The sequence below is a fragment of the Pituophis catenifer genome, unplaced genomic scaffold (genome assembly GCF_029215685.1).
Source record: "Pituophis catenifer annectens isolate HBS135680 unplaced genomic scaffold, rPitCat1.0.hap2 SCAF_10, whole genome shotgun sequence".
In the NCBI taxonomy this organism is placed as follows: domain Eukaryota; kingdom Metazoa; phylum Chordata; class Lepidosauria; order Squamata; family Colubridae; genus Pituophis; species Pituophis catenifer.
In genome coordinates, this window is record NW_027256890.1 from 10,417,003 (window position 1) to 10,439,595 (window position 22,593).

Sequence of the window (22,593 nt, forward strand, 5' to 3'; positions counted from 1 at the left end):
AGGAAGGAGCACAAAAAGATGTTAACCGATCGATAAACTGTCTGTAATTGTTTGGAATGGTGATGTTTTTTATGTTTAATTTGTTTTTTGTTTTGAAAATAAAAAAAAATTGATTAAAAAAAAAAAGAAGTTCCCTTCATTTTGGCTTTGTGTCCTAACGTGGGAGTCTGAACAGGACAATTTGACCAGACTTCCTTGGACACTCCATTTCCCTTGCAATAAAAAGGCAGCTGAAAGTACTGTATCTTTCTTCAACTTGTTCTGTTGTAATTGTGTTTTGATTGTAAAAAGAGATTGTAATTCTCTTATTTTGCTTACTTCTCTCCATCAACTGGCAATCTCTAACAATTCCAGGTACCGTGGAATGCCAATGGGAAGACTCTCTCACTTTTGTGTCCTTCCATTTCCAATTAGATTCCATACAACGTTACCCAGAAGAGGACTTGGCTTGGCTTTAATTATCTCCAGCATGCTACGTCTGAAGTTCTCCAAGAAGAATGTCTGAGTTTAATGATTTCCTCGATGCTAAATTCAGGGGATGAATTCTATTCCCCTATTAACAAAGGACGTCATGTGCAAACCAACAAACCTTCTGAGAAACCAGCTTGCCCCATTTTTTGGGGGGGGGTGTAGATGCAGTCAAGAAGAGAGAGACACGGGGAAGGGAAGGATTAGGAGAACCTGCCTTAGATCTGCAAGAGGAATATTCATCTTAGAACTTTTTAATTAAAACGTCTCACTTATTTTCAACTGCAAAATGTCAACATAGGGAATGAAACCAATGTATTAACATTTCTTTACATCCATCATTTTATTCTTTTGTGGTCAAAAGAGTGAATTCTGTTCTTGTGTTTCTGTGTTTTAGTTGGATTCTTCTTGTGGAATATGGATCTCTTGGTCAATCTCGGCCTGGAAGAGGCAGCCTGCAGCATCCTTTCATTAGGACCACACAATCTTTGAGCAACTCTCTGCTCTTCAAAAGAAGAAGAAGGTTTATGTCTCAGTTTGTGGAATTGGGATCATAGAAACACCCAGGAGCATAGAAGAGTTCAGAGGCAGATGCATAAATAAATGTCTTAAACATATTTATTCATATGATAAATCATATTAACTATGTACAACAGAGATCAAGTCTCATGAGGAACAAACATGAAAACCATCCTCTGCTACCATTCTCTGGAATTGGGATCGTAGAAACACCCAGGAGCATAGAAGAGTTCAGAGGCAGATGCATAAATAAATGTCTTAAACATATTTATTCATATGATAAATCATATTAACTATGTACAACAGAGATCAAGTCTCATGAGGAACAAACATGAAAAGAGAGAGATGGAGAGAGCGTAAGATGGAAAAGGTTGGAGGGGGTTTTATACTCAGGGTAAGCCCCTCCTTTCCACATAGGGGTGGAGACACTCTCTGCCTCCACTGGTGTCTATATGACACATGTGCCAATGGCTTGCAAATACTTGACACAGTTCCCCATTAGATTGTCTGACTGTGGGACGTGTGGCTATACCACATAAAGCAATAATAATCGGCCTCGTCTTCAGCCTGAAGGTTGCTGATGGTTAAATAGCCGTTGTTGCCTGATCGGGTTCCTGTGAATCGGTCTGGGATCCCTGGTCCTCTGCTGCTGCTGCCATCATAGTGCACAAACCGAGGAGCTTCTCCAGATCTCTGTTGAAACCAGCCAATAGTAGTTGGGTTGCTACTGATGGCACAGGAGAGTTTAATGGTCAATCCTGGAGATGCAGAATAGGAGACAGCCTGAGTCAAGGTGGGCTGTGAAGTGACATCTTTACAAAGAGGGGGAAAAAGGAGGAAATAATGAAGATTTCTTATATTATCTGGGCCTCCAAAAATCCCAGAACCATCCTTTGGATGGACCATATTAGATTTTATATTGTGCAGACCAGAAAGGTTTTATTGGATATTTTATTTTGCAAGAGGTCCTCCACATACTTACATGAGAAATAAGTAAGAAGAGAAAGGAAAACCAGTGTCCAGGCCATGGTGCTTTCCTTCAAACAGCCTCCCTTCCTAAAACCAAAGAATATCTACCTGGGATCCTTCTACCTTCTTACTAAAGTCTTTCTAGAATGGAAGAAAAGTCCATGCAAATAAAGACACACTGATTGGCTTTCCTTGATTTTATGAGCCGCCCCATTTTCAGACTGATCAAAGTAGATTGGTCAATCACTGGAGAAGACATTTGCATAGAAGGAAGTCTTAAGAAGATGTCTTCATTTAGATTTTCAGTTATAATGTAGTACCTGAGCAGGACAAATTCAATCAGATTCCATTGGACATCACTTTTGGTCTGAAACAAAAGGGCAGTGAATAGTGTCTTTGTTGAAATTGTGCTTTGATTGTACATAAAAAGCATCCCATTCCTTCCTTATATTTATTCCTCTAAACTACAACTCCAATGTTACAAACTGTTTATACAACCTAATTCTCTTTTCTTTCTTGAGATCTGCATGAAGTATTTTGCAGCTGGTGAAATTGATCAGTCTGTTGCACAAAGGAGAGTTTCAGTGATGGCAGATGTTTGGATTGGTGCATTTCTAGGAGGGTAGCACCCTCTGCTGTCGAGTCCCATGACCATAAATGGGGGACCTGTATATTCTTCCATCCAAAATACGTTTCAGAGAATGGTGGCCCAGTCCCTAATCTGTTCAAGGTTCCCTTTTTCCCTCTCAGATCAAATCATGTTCTTTAATGTCCTTCACACCTGGTTGAGGTGAATCACCTGGGTGTGCAGAGAAAATTATGCAATCATTTGTGGCAGAAAAGTAGAGGAGGAAAGCACATAACTTTCCTGTGGCTTTGTTCATGATCTATGATTGGGACTCTCTTGCCTTGGAATTGGAATAACGAAGTTTAGAGGCATTGCTTGGCGTGATTGATATAATGAGAAGGAGACATCTTCTCAACAGAGAAGAGTGTTGAAATGTGGATGGTGATGCCTAGAGGCCTTGAAGTCAGGCAGGTTTTTGATTTTCCTCTTTCATGTTCCTCACTGTGTTACCCAACATAATAATAGTTCCCTTCATCCTTTCCCTGCACATTGTTGATGATTAAGAAAGCAGTTTTCTGATAGGTGTTTGTAGAAGCAGAGAAATGACCAGAAGCTTCAGGGTCAAATTTTGTCTCTCTGGAGGTTGTATTATAATTCAGTAGAAATCTGGGCCTTTCTCCTCCCTGTTGCTGGTACCATGAGAAGGTACCAAAGTACTTTCCACTGCTAATATTGCAGGAGAGTTTGGCTGCTTCTCCAGGAGATGCAGAAATATAAGGTTCTTGAGTCAATGTGAATTTAGACATTGCACCTGAAAGGAGAAAAATCACTATTGAAAACCCTTCAAAAATGGGGAGCTGAAGCAAACGGGATTGTCCCGTGTGAAAAAAATAGCCAAGTTGGATGTTTGAGTTCACCTGGACAGTAAGAGAAGAGAATGGTGCACTTGTCATTCTCACTTTCTCTTTCCATCTGCCATCTCCATCCACCGCTATTTAGCCGCAATTTCCACGTCGGGGTGATTTTAGTAATTGTTTAGTAGTTGAAAATATTTAGAATTTTCTTTTCATTGTCTGTGGGTTAGCCGATCATTCACCCAACACCAACACTCTGTCCAAATCTTTGCTAAGTAAGACGAACCGTCACTGGGGGGGGAAGGGTGTCTTTAGACCGAAGCTGTCCTGTAGTGACAGCAAAGAAAGAGAGGCAGCTCGGTGTCTAAAGAGGGACAGGCAAGTCCCTTGGATAGCCGAAAAACTCTCTCCGAGCCGGTTATGGGGGACAGCGATCAGAGTGAATCACCATGAAACTGGAGCCTCTGGAGCAAGTGATGCAGGAGCACATCACTTGCTCCAGAGGCTCCAGTTTCATGGTGATTCACTCTGATCGCTGTCCCCCATAACCGGCTCGGAGAGAGTTTTTCGGCTATCCAAGGGACTTGCCTGTCCCTCTTTAGACACCGAGCTGCCTCTCTTTCTTTGCTGTCACTACAGGACAGCTTCGGTCTAAAGACACCCTTCCCCCCCCAGTGACGGTTCGTCTTACTTACTTACTTACTTACTTTATTTGATTTATATACTGCCCTACTCCCGAAGGACTCAGGGCGGTGAACAGCCAAACAGTAAAAATACATAGATAATACATAAATCCAGTCTGGCTGGATTTTGCCGAGCTCGTCGGAGCCCAACATTTTTCCCAGCCAGTACTGCCGCGCCACTTCCGGGTTCTCCAAATCAGGTCCAATCTTAAGGATCACCTAGAATTATGACTAAAATTCAGGGCTCCGTTATGGTCGTAGGTTGAGGGTTATCTGCATTAAATTAAATTTAATGAGCATACAACTAAAATCAAATTGAGTTTAGATTTTACATGGACCTCACCCATTTTAGAGATCAAAGACTCAAATGAAGACCTTGGCTTAAAAAAAATAATAAGCACAGATTAAGCATTTGTTTACATATTTGGAAGAAGCCGCAAGCAGAAATGGATGTGCCCTAATAAACTTGCTTTGGGCACCAGGCAGCAGCTGGCGATCTGGGTAAGAGCATGGATTGGTGGTTCAACATTGGCAGACAGGTGACCTTTCTGTTCTGCTTCTTACCAGTATAATTTTTTTCCAGAACACCAGTTAGTAATTAACATGAGGTCTAACCACTTAGACAGAGACAAGAAGGTCTCTGTGTTTTTGTCTCAGTTCCCCATTAGATTGTCTCACTGTGGAACACGTTTCCACTGCTATACCACATGTGACAGTAATAATCAGCCTCGTCTCCAGCCTGAAGGTTGGTGATGGTTAAGTAGCCATTGTTGCCTGATCGGGTTGCCGTGAATCGGTCTGGGATCCCTTCTCCTCTGCTGCTGCAGCCATCACAGTGCACAAAGTGAGGGGCTTCCCCAGATCTCTGTTGAATCCAGCCAATGGTGTATGGATTGCTACTAATGGCACAGGAGAGTTTAATTGTCCCTCCTGGAGATCCAGACTGGGAGGCAGGCTGTGTCAAGGTGGGCTGGGAAGTGGCGCCTTTACAAGGTAAAGATAAAAGAAATATTAATTTGTTATATTATCTGGGCCTCCAAAAAACCCAGTACCATCCTTTGGATGGACCATATAGGATTTTATAGTGTGGAAATTAGAGAGTTTTTATTACACAGTTTTAGAAGTGGTTCTCCACATACTTACATGAGAAATAAGTAAGAAGGGAAAGGAAAACCAGTGTCCAGGCCATGGTGCTTTCCTTCAAAAAGTCTCCCTTGCTAAAATCAGAGAATATCTACTTGGGATCCTTCTACATTCTTACTTAAGTCTTCCTAGAATGGAAGAAAGGTCCATGCAAATATAAGTACATTGATTGGCTTTCCTTGATTTTATGAGCCGCCCCATTTTCAGATTAATCCATCTGACCAAAGTAGATTGGTCAACGAATGGAGAAGACATTTGCATAGAGGGAAGTCTTAAGAAGATGACTTTATTCAGGTTTTCGGTCATAATGTAGGACCTGAGCAAAACAAATTCAATCAGATTGCCTTGGACATGACATTTAGTCCGAAACAAAAGGGCAGTGAATGGTGTCTTCGTTGAAATTGTGTAATTGTGCTTTGATTGTATTTAAAAGCATCCCATTCTCTCCTTAAATTTACTTCCTCTAAAGTACACCTCTGATGTCACAAACTGTTTATACAACCTAATTCTCTTTCCTTTCTTGAGATCTGCATGAAGTATTTTGCAGCTGGTGAAATTGATCAGTCTGTTGCACAGAGGAGAGTTTAAGGAGTGATGGCAGATGTTCTAGGAGGGTAGCACCCTCTGCTGCCGAGTCCTGTGACCATAAATGGGGGACCTGTTTGTTCTTCCATCCAAAATATATTTCAGAGAATGGTGGCTCCAATCCCAAATTTATTCAAGCTTCCCTCTTTCCCTCTCAGAGCAAATCAGGTTCTTTCATGCCCTTCACACCTGGTTGAGGTGAGTCACTTGGGTGTGCAGAGAAAATTATGCAATCAGTTGTGGCAGAAAAGTAGAGGGGGAAAGCACATAACTTTCCCGTAGCTTTGGTGATGATCCATGATTGGGACTCTCTTGCCTTAGAATTGGAATAACGGAGTTCAGAGGCATTGCTCGGCGTGATTGATGTAATGCGAAGGAGACATCTTCTCAACAGAGAAGAGTGTTGATGCAATGTTGATGCAAGTGTTGATCCAATGTTGATGCAGATGGTACAGGAGAGTTTAATTGTTCCTCCTGGAGATAGAGACTGGGAGGAAGGCTGAGTCAAGGTGACTCGAGATGTGACACCTTTACAAAGTGAGGAAAATAGAGGAAACAATAAAGACCTGTAATATTGTGTGGGTCTCCAAAAATCCCTGAAAAATCCTTTGGATAGACCATATTGGATTTCATATTGTGCAAACAAAAGAGTTTTTATTAGAGAGTTTAAAAAGTGGTCCTCCACATACAGTACTTACAAGAGAAATAAGTAAGAAGGGAAAGGAAAACCAGTGTCCAGGTCATGGTTCTTTCCTTCAAAAAGTCTCCCTTCCTAAAACCAAAGAATATCTACCTGGGATCCTTCCGCCTTCTTACTCAAGTTCTCATAAAATGGAAGAAAAGTCCATGCAAATAGAGGTCACCTGATTGGCTTTCTTTGATTTTATGAGCCTCCCTCTTCAAAGGCTAGCCAATCTAGCCTTTGGTAGTACAGTGGTCTAAGGCACCCTGTTATTAAGCTGGTTATTAAGACCAGCTGCCTGCAATTACTGCAGGTTCGAATCTCGCCAAGGCTCAAGGTTGACTCAGCCTTCCATCCTTTCTAAGGTAGGTAAATTGAGGACCCAGTTTGTGGGGGCAATAAGCTGACTTTGTATAAATATACAAAAGGATGAAGGCTATTGCTGAGCACATTGTAAGCCGCCCTGAGTCTCCGGAGAAGGGCGGCATATAAATCAAAATTTAAAAAAAAAAAAATCTGGTCAAAGTAGGCTATTCAATTAGTGGAAAAGACATTTGCATTAAGAACGATTCAGGAAAGAGGAAAGAGGAAAGGAAAAGAAAAGAAAAGAAAAGAAAAGAAAGGAAAAGAAAGAAGGAAAGGAAAAGAAAGGAAAGGAATGAAGGAAAGGGAAAGGGAAAGGGAAAGGGAAAGGGAAAGGGAAGGAAAGGAAAGGAAAGGAAAGGAAAGGAAAGGAAAGGAAAGGAAAGGAAAGGAAAGGAAAGGAAAGGAAAATAATGGAAAGGAGAAAGACTTTCCTAAAACTTGCAATGGTGAAAATTTATCTTGGAGCTTCTTGATTAAAGAATTGATTTCTTCAATATGTTTTTATTTTGCTCATAGGCTAAGCATAATGGTTGAACTGAAAAATGTCAAGGTAGAGAATGAAATCAATAGCTTCCTAAAAAACAGTGAGAGGTATAAAGTACGTAGGAATATATTACTCTTTGTTTACAGCTATTGTTTTAATGCTGGGATAAAAAAATGTGGGCTGTTTTTGTCACTGCGTTTTTGTATTTACCAGCTGAGCTCATTATTTCTGGACTGTCAGATTTTCCGTAGCTTGCCAACTTTGTTATCAGTAAGCTACATATATCCACATTCTTTCACTTCCTTCCACACTTTTCTTTCTTCTCTTGCCAAGAAGTCCGACCACAGAGAGGTGGCTGGCATGAACTTTATCAAAATGTAACCATTAATTATTTTTAGATAGTTAGATGTTTTATTTTCTTTACAACAAATATGAGTTTATTAGAAGATGTATTCCGGTTTTATTTTTCAAGGTATACACAAGGAAATGCCACGATCCAGGCAATTACCCCAGGAGGTAACGGAGCTAATTACCTCTGACAGTTTTGTCTTGTCTTCCTGCAAATCAAATTGATAATTGTACTACAAAATGGATGTATTGCTTGATAATTTCCTGGAAGAAATGGCCTGTAAGGCACTTCCATTAGTCCAAAGAAAGACCAACGCAATCTTTGAGCAACTCCATGTTCTGTGAAGGAAGAAGGTTTTTTGTCTCAGTTCCCCATTAGATTGTCTCACTGTGGAACGAATTGCTATACCACATGTAACAGTGATAATCAGCCTCATCCTCAGCCTGAAGGTTTGTGATGGTTAAGTAGCCGTTGTTGCCTGACCGGGTTGCCGTGAATCGGTCTGGGATCCCTTCTCCTCTGCTGCCGCCATCATATTGCACAAAGCGAGGAGCTTCCCCAGATCTCTGTTGAAGCCAGTGAATGGTGCTTGGATTGCTGCTGATGGCACAGGAGAGTTTAATTGTCAATCCTGGAGATCCAGACTGAGAGACAGACTGAGTCAAGGTGGGCTGTGAAGTGACGCCTTTACAAAGGGAGGGGAAAAGAGGAAATAATAATTTGTTATATTATCTGGACCTCCAAAAATCTCAGAACCATCATTTGGATGGACCATATTAGATTTTATATTGTGCAGATAGTTTATTTTATTTTGCAAGAAGTTCTCCACATACTTACATGAGAAATAAGTAAGAAGGGAAAGGAAAACCAGTGTCCAGGCCATGATGCTTTCCTTCAAACAGTTTCCCTTTCCAAAACCAAAGAATATCTACCTGGGATCCTTCTGCCTTCTTACTTAAGTCCTCCTAGAATGGAAGAAAAGTCCATGCAAATAAAGACACACTGATTGGCCTTCCTTGATTTTATGAGCTGCCCCATTTTAAGACTAATCCATTTGACCAAAGTAGATTGGTCAACGAATGGAGAAGACATTTGCATAGAGGGAAGTCTTAAGAAGATGACTTTATTCAGGTTTTCGGTCATTTTTTTTCTTCTCCGGTAACATCACACTACTAACCAGAGCTTACAAAACATTTGCTAGATCAATTTTTTTAAAAAAATTTGATTTATATGCCGCCCTTCTCCAGAGACTCAGGGCGGCTTACAATGCGTCAAGCAATAGCCTTCATACTTTTGTATATTTATACAAAGTCAGAATTTATACAAATTCTCGAATACAGCTCATCTGTCTGGAACCTGCACTGCATATCGGACATTAAGACAATTGAACGTGTCCTCCACTCTGCTACTTGCAACAAAATACCTTATGCCACCAGACTTGAAATTCTGGTCTTAAAAAACTTAAAACTACGCCGCCTTTGGTATGAGTAAGCGTAGCTCATAAAATTATCTGCTACAATGTCCTGTCTGTCAATGACTACTTCAGCTTCCACCACAACAATACACAAGCATACAATAGGTACAAACTTAAGGTAACCTGCACCAAACTCGATGGTAGAAAATATGACTTCAGCAACAGAGTGGTCAATGCCTGGAATACATTACCTGACTCTGTGGTTTCATTCCCAAAACCCCAAAATTTTAACCTAAAACTGTCTACTGTTGACCTCACCCCATTCCTAAGAGGTCTGTAAGGGGCATGCACCAGCGTGCCTACCATCCCTGTCCTAATGTTTCTTCTATTTGTACCTATTTTATGTATCCAATCCATGCTTATACTTATTACCAAATATGTTCTTGATAAATAATAAATAAATAAATAAATAATAAATAATAAATAATAAATTAATAATAAATAAATAAATAAATAAATAAATAAATAAATAAATAAATAAATAAATAAATAAATAATGTAGGACCTGAGCAGGACAAATTCAATCAGATTGCCTTGGACATCACTTTTGGTCCGAAACAAAAGGGCAGTGAATGGTGTCTTTGTTGAAATTGTGTAATTGTGCTTTGATAGTACATAAAAAGCATCCCATTCTCTCCTTAAATTTACTTCCTCTAAAGTACACCTCCGATGTCGCAAACTGTTTATACAACCTAATTCGCTTTCCTTTCTTGAGATCTGCATGAGGTATTTTGCAGCTGGTGAAATTGATCAGTCTGTTGCACAGAGGAGAGTTTCAGGAGTGATGGCAGATGTTCTAGGAGGGTAGCACCCTCTGCTGTCGAGTCCCGTGACCATAAATGGGGGACCTGTATGTTCTTCCATCCAAAATACATTTCAGAGAGTGGTGGCTCCAGTCCCAAATTTGCTTAAGGTTCCCTCAGGTTCTCAGAGCAAATCATGTTCTTTAATGTCCTTCACACCTGGTTGAGGTGAGTCACCTGGGTGTGCAGAGAAAATTATGCAATCAGTTGTGGCAGAAAAGTAGAGGAGGAAAGCACATAACTTTCCCGTGGCTTTGTTCATGATCCATGATTGGGACTCTCTTGCCTTAGAATTAGAATAACGGAATTCAGAGGCATTGCTCGGCGTGATTGATGTAATGCAAAGGAGACATCTTCTCAACAGAGAAGAGGGTTGAAATGTGGGTGGTGTTATGTGGAGGCCTTGAAGTCAGGCAGGTTTTTGATTAAGTTCCTCTTTGATGTTCCTCACTGTGTTACCCAATATAACAGTAATAGTCCCCTTCATCCTTTGCCTGCACATTGTTGATGGTTAAGAAAGCCGATTTCTTCGGGGTGTTTGTAGAAGCAGAGAAATGACCAGAAGCCTCAGGCCCAAATTTTGTCTCTCTGGAGGTTGTATTATAATACAGCAGAAATCTGGGCCTTTCTCCTCCCTGTTGCTGGTACCATGAGAAGGTACCAAAGTACTTTCCACTGCTAATATTGCAGGAGAGTTTGGCTGCTTCTCCAGGAGATGCAGAAATATAAGGTTCTTGAGTCAACGTGAATTTAGACATTGCACCTGAAAGGAGAAAAATCACTATTAAAAACCCTTCAAAGAGCTCTGGTGGCTCAGCAGACTAAAGCAGTGTTATTAACTGTTATTAACATTCAGCTGCCTGCAATTACTGCAAGTTCAAATCCCACCAGGCTCAAGGTTGACTCATCCTTCCATCCTTTCTAAGGTAGGTAAAATGAGGACCCGGTTTGTGGGGGCAATAAGCTGACTTTGTATAAAATATACAAAAGTATGAAGGCCATTGCTTAACGCACTATAAGCCGCCCTGAGTCTCTGGAGAAGGGCGGCATATAAATCAATTTTTTTTAAAAAAGATGGTAAACTGAAGCAAACGGGATTGCCCCTTGTGAAAAAATACCCAAGTTGGGTGTTTGAGTTCACCTGGAGAGTAAGAGAAGAGAAGTAGCAGCAGAGTCCACACCATGATGGAGAAAATGAAGGGGAGGTAGATCGTTGTGATCCAAAACCAGAGGACTTTGATGGCCCTCACTTCTCAGTCTATATTTAGCTCTGCCCTACAAGCTCATGCAAATATCCATGGAGCTCATTGGCCAGAAGGAGTGAAGAAAACAGTATTTCATGAAACACCCAGAGACAAAACCTTCTTACTTAAGTCCTCCTAGAATTGAAGAAAGGTCCATGCAAATAAAGGCAACCTGATTGGCTTTCCCTGATTTTATGAGACACCCTCTTCAAAGACTAGCCAATCAGGTCAAAGTAGATTGGTCAATTAGTGGAGAAGACATTTGCATGGAGGCAAGTCTTAAGAAGATGCCTTTCTTTAGGTTTTTGGTCATAATACAGGACGTCAATGGGACACATTGCCTTGGACACCACATTTGCCCTACGAGAAAAGGTGTTTTTGTTGAAACTGTTCTGCTGTAATTGTGTTTTGGCTGTAAAAAGTATCCCATTCTCTCCTTTTATTTACTTTTGCTGAATAATACCTCCGATGTCACAAACTCTTTATGCAACCTAATTCTCTTTCCTTTCTTGAGTTCTGCATGAAGTCTTTTGCAGCTGGTGTAATTTTTTCAGTCTGTTGCACAGAGGAGAGTTTCAGAAGTGGTGGCAGAAGGTTTCTAGGAAGGTGGCACCCACTGCTGTCCTATCCTGTCACCATACCTGGGGGGCACCTTCTCCCATTCAAAATATATTTCAGAGGAACTTGCCCCCAGTCCCAAATTTGTTGAAAGTTCCCTCTTTTCCTCTCAGAACAAATCCGGTTCTTTAATGTCCTTCATTCTTGGTTGAGGTGGGTCACCTGGTGGTCCAGAGAAAATCATGCAGGTATGAGAGGTAGAAATATAGGGGAAGAAACTCAATGATCTTTCTGTGGCTTTGATGGTGTTCCATGAATGGAACTCTCTTGTCTTTTATCTAGAATTGGAACATCAGACTTCAAAGTCATTCTTAGGTTGATCCAATGCTAAGGAGATGTCGGTAACACAGTAGAGTGTCAAAGTTTGGGTTGTGATGCATGAAAACTTCCTCAAAGGAGGTTTATGTTCAGCCTCCTCTCTGAGGTTCTTCACTGTGACTGGTATCACCACAATAATAGTCCCCTTCATCCTTTGCCTGCACGTTGTTGATGGTCAAGAAAGCAATTTCCTTGGGGGTGTTTGTAGAAGCAGAGAAATGACCAGAAGCCTCTGGGCCAAATTTTGTCTCTCTGGAAGTTGTATTATAATACAGGAGAAATTTGGGTCTTTCCCCTCCCTTTTGTTGGTACCACGCAAAGTAAGTAAAGTAGAAGCCACTGCTCATGTTGCAGGAGAGAGTTGCTGGTTTTCCAAGAGATGCAGAGTGGTAAGGTTCCTGACTCATGCTGTACTTGACCATGATACCTGGAAAAAGAATATCTACATTATGACACTATCAAAGATGGGAAACTGAAGCAAACAGGATTTCCCAGAAGAAGAAAACAGGCAAGGTGTGTATTTGGTTTCACCTGGAGAGTAAAAGAAGAAAAGTAGCAGCAGAGTCCACAGCATGATGGAGAAAATGAAGGAGTGGAAGGTCCAACTTCGTTGTGATCCAAAGCTTTGGTGGCCCTCACTTCCTGATTCTCTCTTAAGCTCTGTACCAAAAGCTCATGCAAATCTCCAGTGCCTCATTGGCTGAAGGGAGTGAAGGAAACATGATTTAATGAAACGTCGGGGGAACAACCCTTCGATCAGCAAAAGCAAAAATCTGCAGGGATTCCAGGAGATTTCCTTTCTCTTCCCCACCTGGTTGGAAAGCTGGACGGAATAGAATTCAGAACTACCATTTTTCCTTACTGGAGTTCATTGGCCAACGGGGGAAGATTCTTTCCAAGCTGTCTGGTTTGGTACAGCAAGTAAACAGGGCAGGTACAACAGATAGTTAAATTGCAGAAAAAAACAATTTAACCAGTCTGACTTCCATAGAGGACATGCCTATTGTGCAGGTGAGAATTAGGGCTGAGAAAATATCTGCAGACCCCTCACATCCTGGACATCAATTGTTTCAACTCCTCCCCTCGGGATGGCGCTACAGGGCATTGCATGCCAAAACAACTAGACTCAGGGACAGTTTTTCCCCTTGTGCCATCACTCTGGTGAACAGCTAATCTGTATAGTATTGTTCTATGTGAATAGCACTTAAAATGGCACAACTGAAGCTTAATTATGGGAGAAGGAAAGAAGGGAAGGGAAGGGAAGGGAAGGAAAGGAGAAAGGGAGAGGAGAGGAGAGGAGAGGAGAGGAGAGGAGAGGAGAGGAGAGGAGAGGAGAGGAGAGGAGAGGAGGAGAAGGGAGAGGAGAGGAGAGGAGAGGAGAGGAGAGGAGAGGAGAAGGGAGAGGAGAGGAGAAAAGGAAGAGACAAGAAAAGAAGAGAAAAGGAGGAGAGGAAGGGAAGGGAAGGGAAGGAAAGGAAAGGAGAGGAGAGGAGAGGAGAGGAGAGGAGAGGAGAGGAAAGGAAAGGGAAGGAAAGGAAAGGAAAGGAAAGGAAAGGAAAGGAAAGGAAAGGAAAGGAAAGGAAAGGAAAGGAAAGGAAAGGAAAGGAAAGGAAAGGAAAGGAAAGGAATTTTCCTGAAACCTGCAATGATGAAAGTTAATCTTCTTGATTAAAGAATTCATTTGTCCAATTTTTTATTTATTTTTTGCTCATAGGCTGAGCATAATTATGCAACTGAAATATGTTAAGGTAGAGAATGAAAACAACGGCTTACTAAAAAACAGTGAGAGGTATAAAGTATTTGGGAATATATTACTCTATGTTTGCAACTATTGTTTTAATGCTGGGACAAAACAATGTGGGCTGTTTTGTCTTGTCTTCCTGCAAATCAAACTGATTATTGTTCTGCAAAATGGATGCTTTGCTTGATAATTTCCTGGAAGAAATGGCCTGTGAGGCACTTCCATTAGGCCAAAGAAAGACCAACGCAACCTTTGAGCAACTCACTGCTCTGCGAAGGAAGAAGGTTTTTTGTCTCAGTTCCCCATTAGATTGTCTCACTGTGGAACCTTCCACCACTGCTATACCACATGTAACAGTGATAATCAGCCTCGTCTTCAGCCTGAAGGTTGGTGATAGTTAAGTAGCCGTTGTTGCCTGATCGGGTTGCCGTGAATCGGTCTGGGATCCCTTCTCCTCTGCTGCAGCCATCACAGTGCACAAAGCGAGGGGCTTCCCCAGATCTCTGCTGAAGCCAGTAAATGGTGTTTGGATTGCTGCTGATGGCACAGGAAAGTTTAATTGTCAATCCTGGAGATCCAGACTGGGAGGCAGGCTGAGTCAAGGTGGGCTGTGAAGTGACGCCTTTACAAAGGGAGGGAAAAAGAGGAAATGATAATTTGTTATATTATCTGGGCGTCCAAAAATCTCAGAACCATCATTTGGATGGACCATATTAGATTTTATATTGTGCAGACCAGAAAGTTTTTATTGGATATTTTATTTTGCAAGAGGTTCTCGACATACTTACATGAGAAATAAGTAAGAAGGGAAAGGAAAACCAGTGTCCAGGCCATGATGCTTTCCTTCAAACAGTTTCCCTTTCCAAAACCAAAGAATATCTACCTGGGATCCTTCTGCCTTCTTACTTAAGTCCTCCTAGAATGGAAGAAGTCCATGCAAATAAAGACACACTGATTGGCCTTCCTTGATTTTATGAGCTGCCCCATTTTAAGACTAATCCATTTGACCAAAGTAGATTGGTCAACTAATGGAGAAGACATTTGCATAGAGGGAAGTCTTAAGAAGATGACTTTATTCAGGTTTTCGGTCATTTTTTTTCTTCTCCGGTAACATCACACTACTAACCAGAGCTTACAAAACATTTGCTAGATCAATTTTTTTTTTAATTTGTTTTATATGCCACCCTTCTCCAGAGACTCAGGGCGGCTTACAATGCGTCAAGCAATAGCCTTCATACTTTTGTATATTTATACAAAGTCAGAATTTATACAAATTCTCGAATACAGCTCATCTGTCTGGAACCTGCACTGCATATCGGACATTAAGACAATTGAACGTGTCCTCTACTCTGCTACTCACGACAAAATACCTTATGCCACCAGACTTGAAATTCTGGTCTTAAAAAACTTAGAACTACGCCGCCTTTGGTATGAGTAAGCGTAGCTCATAAAATTATCTGCTACAATGTCCTGTCTGTCAATGACTACTTCAGCTTCCACCACAACAATACACGAGCATACAATAGATACAAACTTAAGGTAAACCACACCAAACTCGATGGTAGAAAATATGACTTCAGCAACAGAGTGGTCAATGCCTGGAATACACTGCCTGACTATGTGGTTTCATGCCAAAACCCCAAAATTTTAACCTAAAACTGTCTACTGTTGACCTCACCCCATTCCTAAGAGGTCTGTAAGGGGCATGCACCAGCGTGCCTACCGTCCCTGTCCTAATGTTTCTTCTATTTGTACATATTTTATGTATCCAATCCATGCTTATACTTATTACCAAATAAGTTCTTGACAAATAATAAATAAATAAATAAATAATAATAATAAATAAATAAATAAATAAATAAATAAATAAATACATAAATAGATAGATAGATAGATAAATAAATAATGTAGGACCTGAGCAGGACAAATTCAATCAGATTGCCTTGGACATCACTTTTGGTCCGAAACAAAAGGGCAGTGAATGGTGTCTTTGTTGAAATTGTGTAATTGTGCTTTGATAGTACATAAAAAGCATCCCATTCTCTCCTTAAATTTACTTCCTCTAAAGTACACCTCCGATGTCGCAAACTGTTTATACAACCTAATTCTCTTTCCTTTCTTGAGATCTGCATGAAGTATTTTGCAGCTGGTGAAATTGATCAGTCTGTTGCACAGAGGAGAGTTTCAGGAGTGATGGCAGATGTTCTAGGAGGGTAGCACCCTCTGCTGTCGAGTCCCATGACCATAAATGGGGGACCTGTATGTTCTTCCATCCAAAATACATTTCAGAGAGTGGTGGCTCCAGTCCCAAATTTGTTCAAGGTTCCCTCTTTCCCTCTCAGAGCAAATCAGGTTCTTTAATGTCCTTCACACCTGATTGAGGTGGGTCACCCGGGAGTGCAGAGAAAATTATGCAATCATTTGTGGCAGAAAAGTAGAGGAGGAAAGCACATAACTTTCCTATGGCTTTGGTGATGATCCATGACTGGGACTCTCTTGCCTTGGAATTGGAATAGCGGAGTTCAGAGGCATTGCTCGGCGTGATTGATGGAGACATCTTCTCAACAGAGAAGAGGGTTGAAATGTGGGTGGTGTTATGTGGAGGCCTTGAAGTTAGGCAGGTTTTTGATTAAGTTCCTCTTTGATGTTCCTCACTGTGTTACCCAATATAACAGTAATAGTTCCCTTCATCCTTTCCCTGCACATTGTTGATGGTTAAGAAAGCCGTTTTCTTGGGGGTGTTTGTAGAAGCAGAGAAATGACCAGACGCCTCTGGGCCAAATTTTGTTTCTCTGGTGGTTGTATTATAATACAGGAGAAATCTGGGTCTTTCCTCTTCCTTTTGTTGGTACCATGAGAAGTAATTAAAGTAGAAGCCACTGCTGATGTTGCAGGAGAGAGTTGCTGGTTTTCCAAGAGATGCAGAGTGGTAAGGTTCCTGACTAATGCTGTACTTGACCGTGATACCTGGAGGAAGAATATCTACATTATGACACTATCAAAGATGGGAAACTGAAGCAAACAGAATTGCACAGAAGAAGAAAACAGCCAAGGTGGGTATTTGGTTTCACCTGGAGAGTAAAAGAAGAAAAGTAGCAGCAGAGTCCACAGCATGATGGAGAAAATGAAGGGGTGGAAGGTCCAACTTTGTTGTGATCCAAAGTTTTGGTGGCCTTCATTTCCTGATTCTCTCTTAAGCTCTGTACCAAAAGCTCATGCAAATCTCCAAGTGCCTCATTGGCTGAAGGGAGTGAAGGAAACATGATTTAATTGAAACGTCGGGGGAACAACCCTTCGATCAGCCAAAAGCAAAAATCTGCAGGGATTCCAGGAGATTTCCTTTCTCTTCCCCACCTGGTTTGGAAAGCTGGACGGAATTCAGTTCAGAACTACTATTTTTCCTTACTGGAGTTCATTGGCCCAACGGGAGAAGATTCTTTCCAAGCTGTCTGGTTTGGTACAGCAGGTAAACAGGGCAGGTACAACAGATAGTTAAATTGCAGAAAAAAACAATTTAACCAGCCTGCCTTCCATAGAGGACATGCCTATTGTGCAGGTGAGAATTAGGGGCTGAGAAAATATCTGCAGACCCCTCACATCCTGGACATCAACTGTTTCAACTCTTACCCTCGGGATGGCACTATAGGGTATTACATGCCAAAACAACTAGACTCAGGGACAGTTTTTTCCCCTTGTGCCATCATCTCTGGTGAACACCTAATCCCCACAGTATTGTTCTATGTGTATAGCGCTTAAAATGGCACAACTGAAGCTTAATTATAGGAGAATGAAAGAAGTGTAGGGAATGGAAGGGAAGGGAAGAAGAAGGGAGTGGAGAGGAGAGGAGAGAGGGAAGAGAGAAGAAAAGAAGAGAAAAGGAGGGGAGGAAAGGAAAGGAAAGGAAAGGAAAGGAAAGGAAAGGAAAAGGAAAGGAAAAGTGAAAGGAAAGGAAAGGAAGGAAAGGAAGGAAAGGAAAGGAAAGGAAAGGAAAGGAAGGAAAGGAAAAGGAAAAGGAAAGGAAAGGAAAGGAAAAGGAAAGGAAAGGAAAGGAAAAAAAGGAAAGGAAGGGAAAGGAAAGGAAAGGAAAGGAAAGGAAAGGAAAGGAAAGGAAAGGAAAGGAAAGGAAAGGAAAGGAACTTTCCAGAAACCTGTAATGATGAAAATTAATCTTCTTGATTAAAGAATTGATTTGTCCAATTTTTTATTTATTTTTTGCTCATAGGCTGAGGATAATTGTGCAACTGAAATATGTCAAGGCAGAGAATGAAATCAACAGCTTACTTTAAAAAAAAGTGAGAGGTATAAAGTATGTAACAATATATTATTCTATGTTTGCAGCTATTGTTTTAATGCTGGGACAAAAAAAAAAATGGGATGTTTTGTTTTGTCTTCCTGCAAACTGATTATTGTTCTGCAAAATGGATGTCTTCCTTGTATGGCCCTGTGAGGCACTTCCATTAGGCCAAAGAAAGACCAACGCAACCTTTGAGCAACTCGCTTGCTCTGCGAAGAAGAAGGTTTTTGTCTCAGTTCCCCATTAGATTGTCTCACTGTGGAACGTATTGCTATACCACATGTAACAGTGATAATCAGCCTCATCCTCAGCCTGAAGGTTGGTGATGGTTAAGTAGCCGTTGTTGCCTGATCGGGTTGCCGTGAATCGGTCTGGGATCCCTTCTCCTCTGCTGCCACCATCATATTTGCACAAAGCGAGGGGCTTCCCCAGATCTCTGCTGAAGCCAGCCAATGTTGTTTGGGTTGCTACTAATGGCACAGGAGAGTTTAATTGTCAATCCTGGAGATCCAGACTGGGAGGCAGCCTGAGTCAAGGTGGGCTGTGAAGTGACGCCTTTAGAAAGTGAGGAAAAAAGGAGGAAATAATGAAGATTTGTTTTATTATGGCTCCAGAACCACCATTTGGATGGATCAGATTGGGTTTTATATTGCACAAACTAGAGAGTGTTTACTGGGCAGTTTAAGAAGTGGTCCTCCACATACAGTACTTACATGAGAAATAACTGAGAAGGGAAAGGAAAAACCAGTGTCCAGGCCATGGTGCTTTCCCTTCAAAAAAGTCTCCCTTTCCAAAACCAAAGAATATCTACCTGGGATCCTTCTACCTTCCTACTTAAGTCCTCCTAGAGCTGAAGAAAGGTCCATGCAAATATAGATCAACTGATTGGCTTTCCTTGATTTTATGAGCCTCCCTCTTCAAAGACTAACCAATCCGGTCAAAGTAGATTGGTCAATTGGTGGAGAAGACATTTGCATAGAGGAAAGTCTTAAGAAGATGCCTTTATGAAGGTTTTTGATCATAATGTGGGACCTCAATGGGACAAATTCAGTCTGTTTCGCCTGGGTTGGACAGTATATTTGTCCTGCAACACAAGGGCAACAAAAGATGTTTTTGTTGAAACTGTTTTATTGTAATTGTGTTTGGTTGTAAAGTGTCCCATTCTCTCCTTATATTTACTTCCTCTAAATTACAACTCCAATGTCAGAAACACTTTATACAACCTGATTCTCTTTCCTTTTCTTGAGTTCTGCATGAAGTCTTTTGCAGCTGGTGTAATTTTTTCACTCCTGTTGCACAGGGGAGAGTTTCAGGAGTGGTGGCAGAAGATTTCTAGGAAGGTGGCACCCCCTGCTGTCCTATCCTGTCACCATACCTGGGGGGCACCTTCTCCCCATTCAAAACATATTTCAGAGAGGAAAGTTATCCCTAGCCCCAAATTTGTTGAAAGTTCCCCTCTTTCCCTCACAGAGCAAATCCGGTTCTTTAATGTCCTTCATTCTTGGTTGAGGTGGGTCACCTGGTGGTCCAGAGAAAATCATGCAGGTATGAGAGGTAGAAATATAGGGGAAGAAACTCAATGATCCTTTCTGTGGCTTTGATGGTGTTCCAATGAATGGAACTCTCTTGTCTTTTATCTAGAATTGGAACATCAGACTTCAAAGTCATTCTTAGATTGATCCCAATGCTAAGGAGATGTCGGTAACACAGTAGAGTGTCAAAGTTTGGGGTTGTGATGCATGAAAACTTCCTCAAAGGAGGTTTATGTTCAGACCTCCTCTCTGAGGTTCTTCACTGTGTCTGGTATCACCACAATAATAGTCCCCTTCATCCTTTGCCTGCACGTTGTTGATGGTCAAGAAAGCAATTTCCTTGGGGGTGTTTGTAGAAGCAGAGAAATGACCAGAATCCTCTGGGCCAAATTTTGTCTCTCTGGAAGTTGTATTATAATACAGGAGAAATTTGGGTCTTTCCCCTCCCTTTTGTTGGTACCACGCAAAGTAAGTAAAGTAGGAAGCCACTGCTCATGTTGCAGGAGAGAGTTGCTGGTTTTCCAAGAGATGCAGAGTTGGTAAGGTTCCTGACTCATGCTGTACTTGACCGTGATACCTGGAGAAAGAATATCTACATTATGACACTATCAAAGATGGGAAACTGAAGCAAATAGGATTGCACAGAATAAGAAAACAGCCAATGTGGGTATTTGATTTCACCTGGAGAGTAAAAGAAGAAAAGTAGCAGCAGAGTCCACAGCATGATGGAGAAAATGAAGGGGAGAAAGCTCCAACTTCGTTGTGATCCAAAGTTTTGGTGGCCTTCATTTCCTGATTCTCTCTTAAGCTCTGTACCAAAAGCTCATGCAAATCTCCAAGTGCCTCATTGGCTGAAGGGAGTGAAGGAAACATGAATTTAATGAAACGTCGGGGGAACAACCCTTCGATCAGCAAAAGCAAAAATCTGCAGGGATTCCAGGAGATTTCCTTTCTCTTCCCCACCTGGTGGAAAGCTGGACGGAATTCAGTTCAGAACTACTATTTTTCCTTACTGGAGTTCATTGGCCAACGGGAGAAGATTCTTTCCAAGCTGTCTGGTTTGGTACAGCAGGTAAACAGGGCAGGTACAACAGATAGTTAAATTGCAGAAAAAACAATTTAACCAGCCTGCCTTCCATAGAGGACATGCCTATTGTGCAGGTGAGAATTAGGGCTGAGAAAATATCTGCAGACCCCTCACATCCTGGACATCAACTGTTTCAACTCTTACCCTCGGGATGGCACTATAGGGTATTACATGCCAAAACAACTAGACTCAGGGACAGTTTTTCCCCTTGTGCCATCACTCTGGTGAACACCTAATCCCCACAGTATTGTTCTATGTGTATAGCGCTTAAAATGGCACAACTGAAGCTTAATTATAGGAGAATGAAAGAAGTGTAGGGAATGGAAGGGAAGGGAAGAAGAAGGGAGTGGAGAGGAGAGGAGAGAGGGAAGAGAGAAGAAAAAGAAGAGAAAGGAGGGGAGGAAAGGAAAGGAAAAGGAAAGGAAAGAAAGGAAAGGAAAAGGAAATGAAAGGGAAAGGAAAGGAAAGGAAAGGAAAGGAAAGGAAGGAAAGGAAGGAAGAAGGAAAGGAAAGGAAAGGAAAGGAAAGGAAAGGGAAGGAAAGGAAAGGAAGAAGGAAAGGAAAGGAAAGGAAAGGAAAGGAAAGGGAAGGGAAAGGAAAGGAAAGGAAAGGAAAGGAAAGGAAAAGGAAAGGAAAGGAAAGGAAAGGAAAGGAAAGGAAAGGAAAGGAACTTTCCAGAAACCTGTAATGATGAAAATTAATCTTCTTGATTAAAGAATTGATTTGTCCAATTTTTTATTTATTTTTTGCTCATAGGCTGAGGATAATTGTGCAACTGAAATATGTCAAGGCAGAGAATGAAATCAACAGCTTACTTTAAAAAAAAGTGAGAGGTATAAAGTATGTAACAATATATTATTCTATGTTTGCAGCTATTGTTTTAATGCTGGGACAAAAAAAAAAAATGGGATGTTTTGTTTTGTCTTCCTGCAAACTGATTATTGTTCTGCAAAATGGATGTCTTCCTTGTATGGCCTGTGAGGCACTTCCATTAGGCCAAAGAAAAGACCAACGCAACCTTTGAGCAACTCGCTGCTCTGCGAAGAAGAAGGTTTTGTCTCAGTTCCCCATTAGATTGTCTCACTGTGGGAACGTATTGCTATACCACATGCAACAGTGATAATCAGCCTCATCCTCAGCCTGAAGGTTGGTGATGGTTAAGTAGCCGTTGTTGCCTGATCGGGTTGCCCGTGAATCGGTCTGGGATCCCTTCTCCTCTGCTGCCACCATCATATTGCACAAAGCGAGGGGCTTCCCCAGATCTCTGCTGAAGCCAGCCAATGTTGTTTGGGTTGCTACTAATGGCACAGGAGAGTTTAATTGTCAATCCTGGAGATCCAGACTGGGAGGCAGCCTGAGTCAAGGTGGTGCTGTGGAAGTGACCGCCTTTAGAAAGTGAGGAAAAAAGGAGGAAATAATGAAGATTTGTTTTATTATGGCTCCAGAACCACCATTTGGATGGATCAGATTGGGTTTTATATTGCACAAACTAGAGAGTGTTTACTGGGCAGTTTAAGAAGTGGTCCTCCACATACAGTACTTACATGAGAAATAACTGAGAAGGGAAAGGAAAACCAGTGTCCAGGGCCATGGTGCTTTCCTTCAAAAAAGTCTCCCTTTCCAAAACCAAAGAATATCTACCTGGGATCCTTCTACCTTCCTACTTAAGTCCTCCTAGAGCTGAAGAAAGGTCCATGCAAATATAGATCAACTGATTGGCTTTCCTTGATTTTATGAGCCTCCCTCTTCAAAGACTAACCAATCCGGTCAAAGTAGATTGGTCAATTGGTGGGTGAGAAGACATTTGCATAG

General features: G+C 41.4%; 2 protein-coding genes across 2 annotated transcripts in view; both read right to left on the reverse strand.

Annotated features, from left to right (window-relative positions):
* Positions 1-22,593, reverse strand: part of LOC139322104 (immunoglobulin lambda-1 light chain-like) — a 526,174-nt gene that overhangs the window by 129,390 nt on the left and 374,191 nt on the right. The window lies entirely within an intron of this gene.
* On the reverse strand, positions 1,486-5,250 carry LOC139322070 (uncharacterized). Its single transcript, XM_070951050.1, has 4 exons — positions 5,214-5,250; positions 4,740-5,054; positions 3,234-3,335; positions 1,486-1,799 (listed from the first exon to the last, which is right to left on the reverse strand). Exons 1-4 carry the CDS (start codon positions 5,248-5,250, stop codon positions 1,486-1,488), a joined length of 768 nt encoding a protein of 255 aa, XP_070807151.1.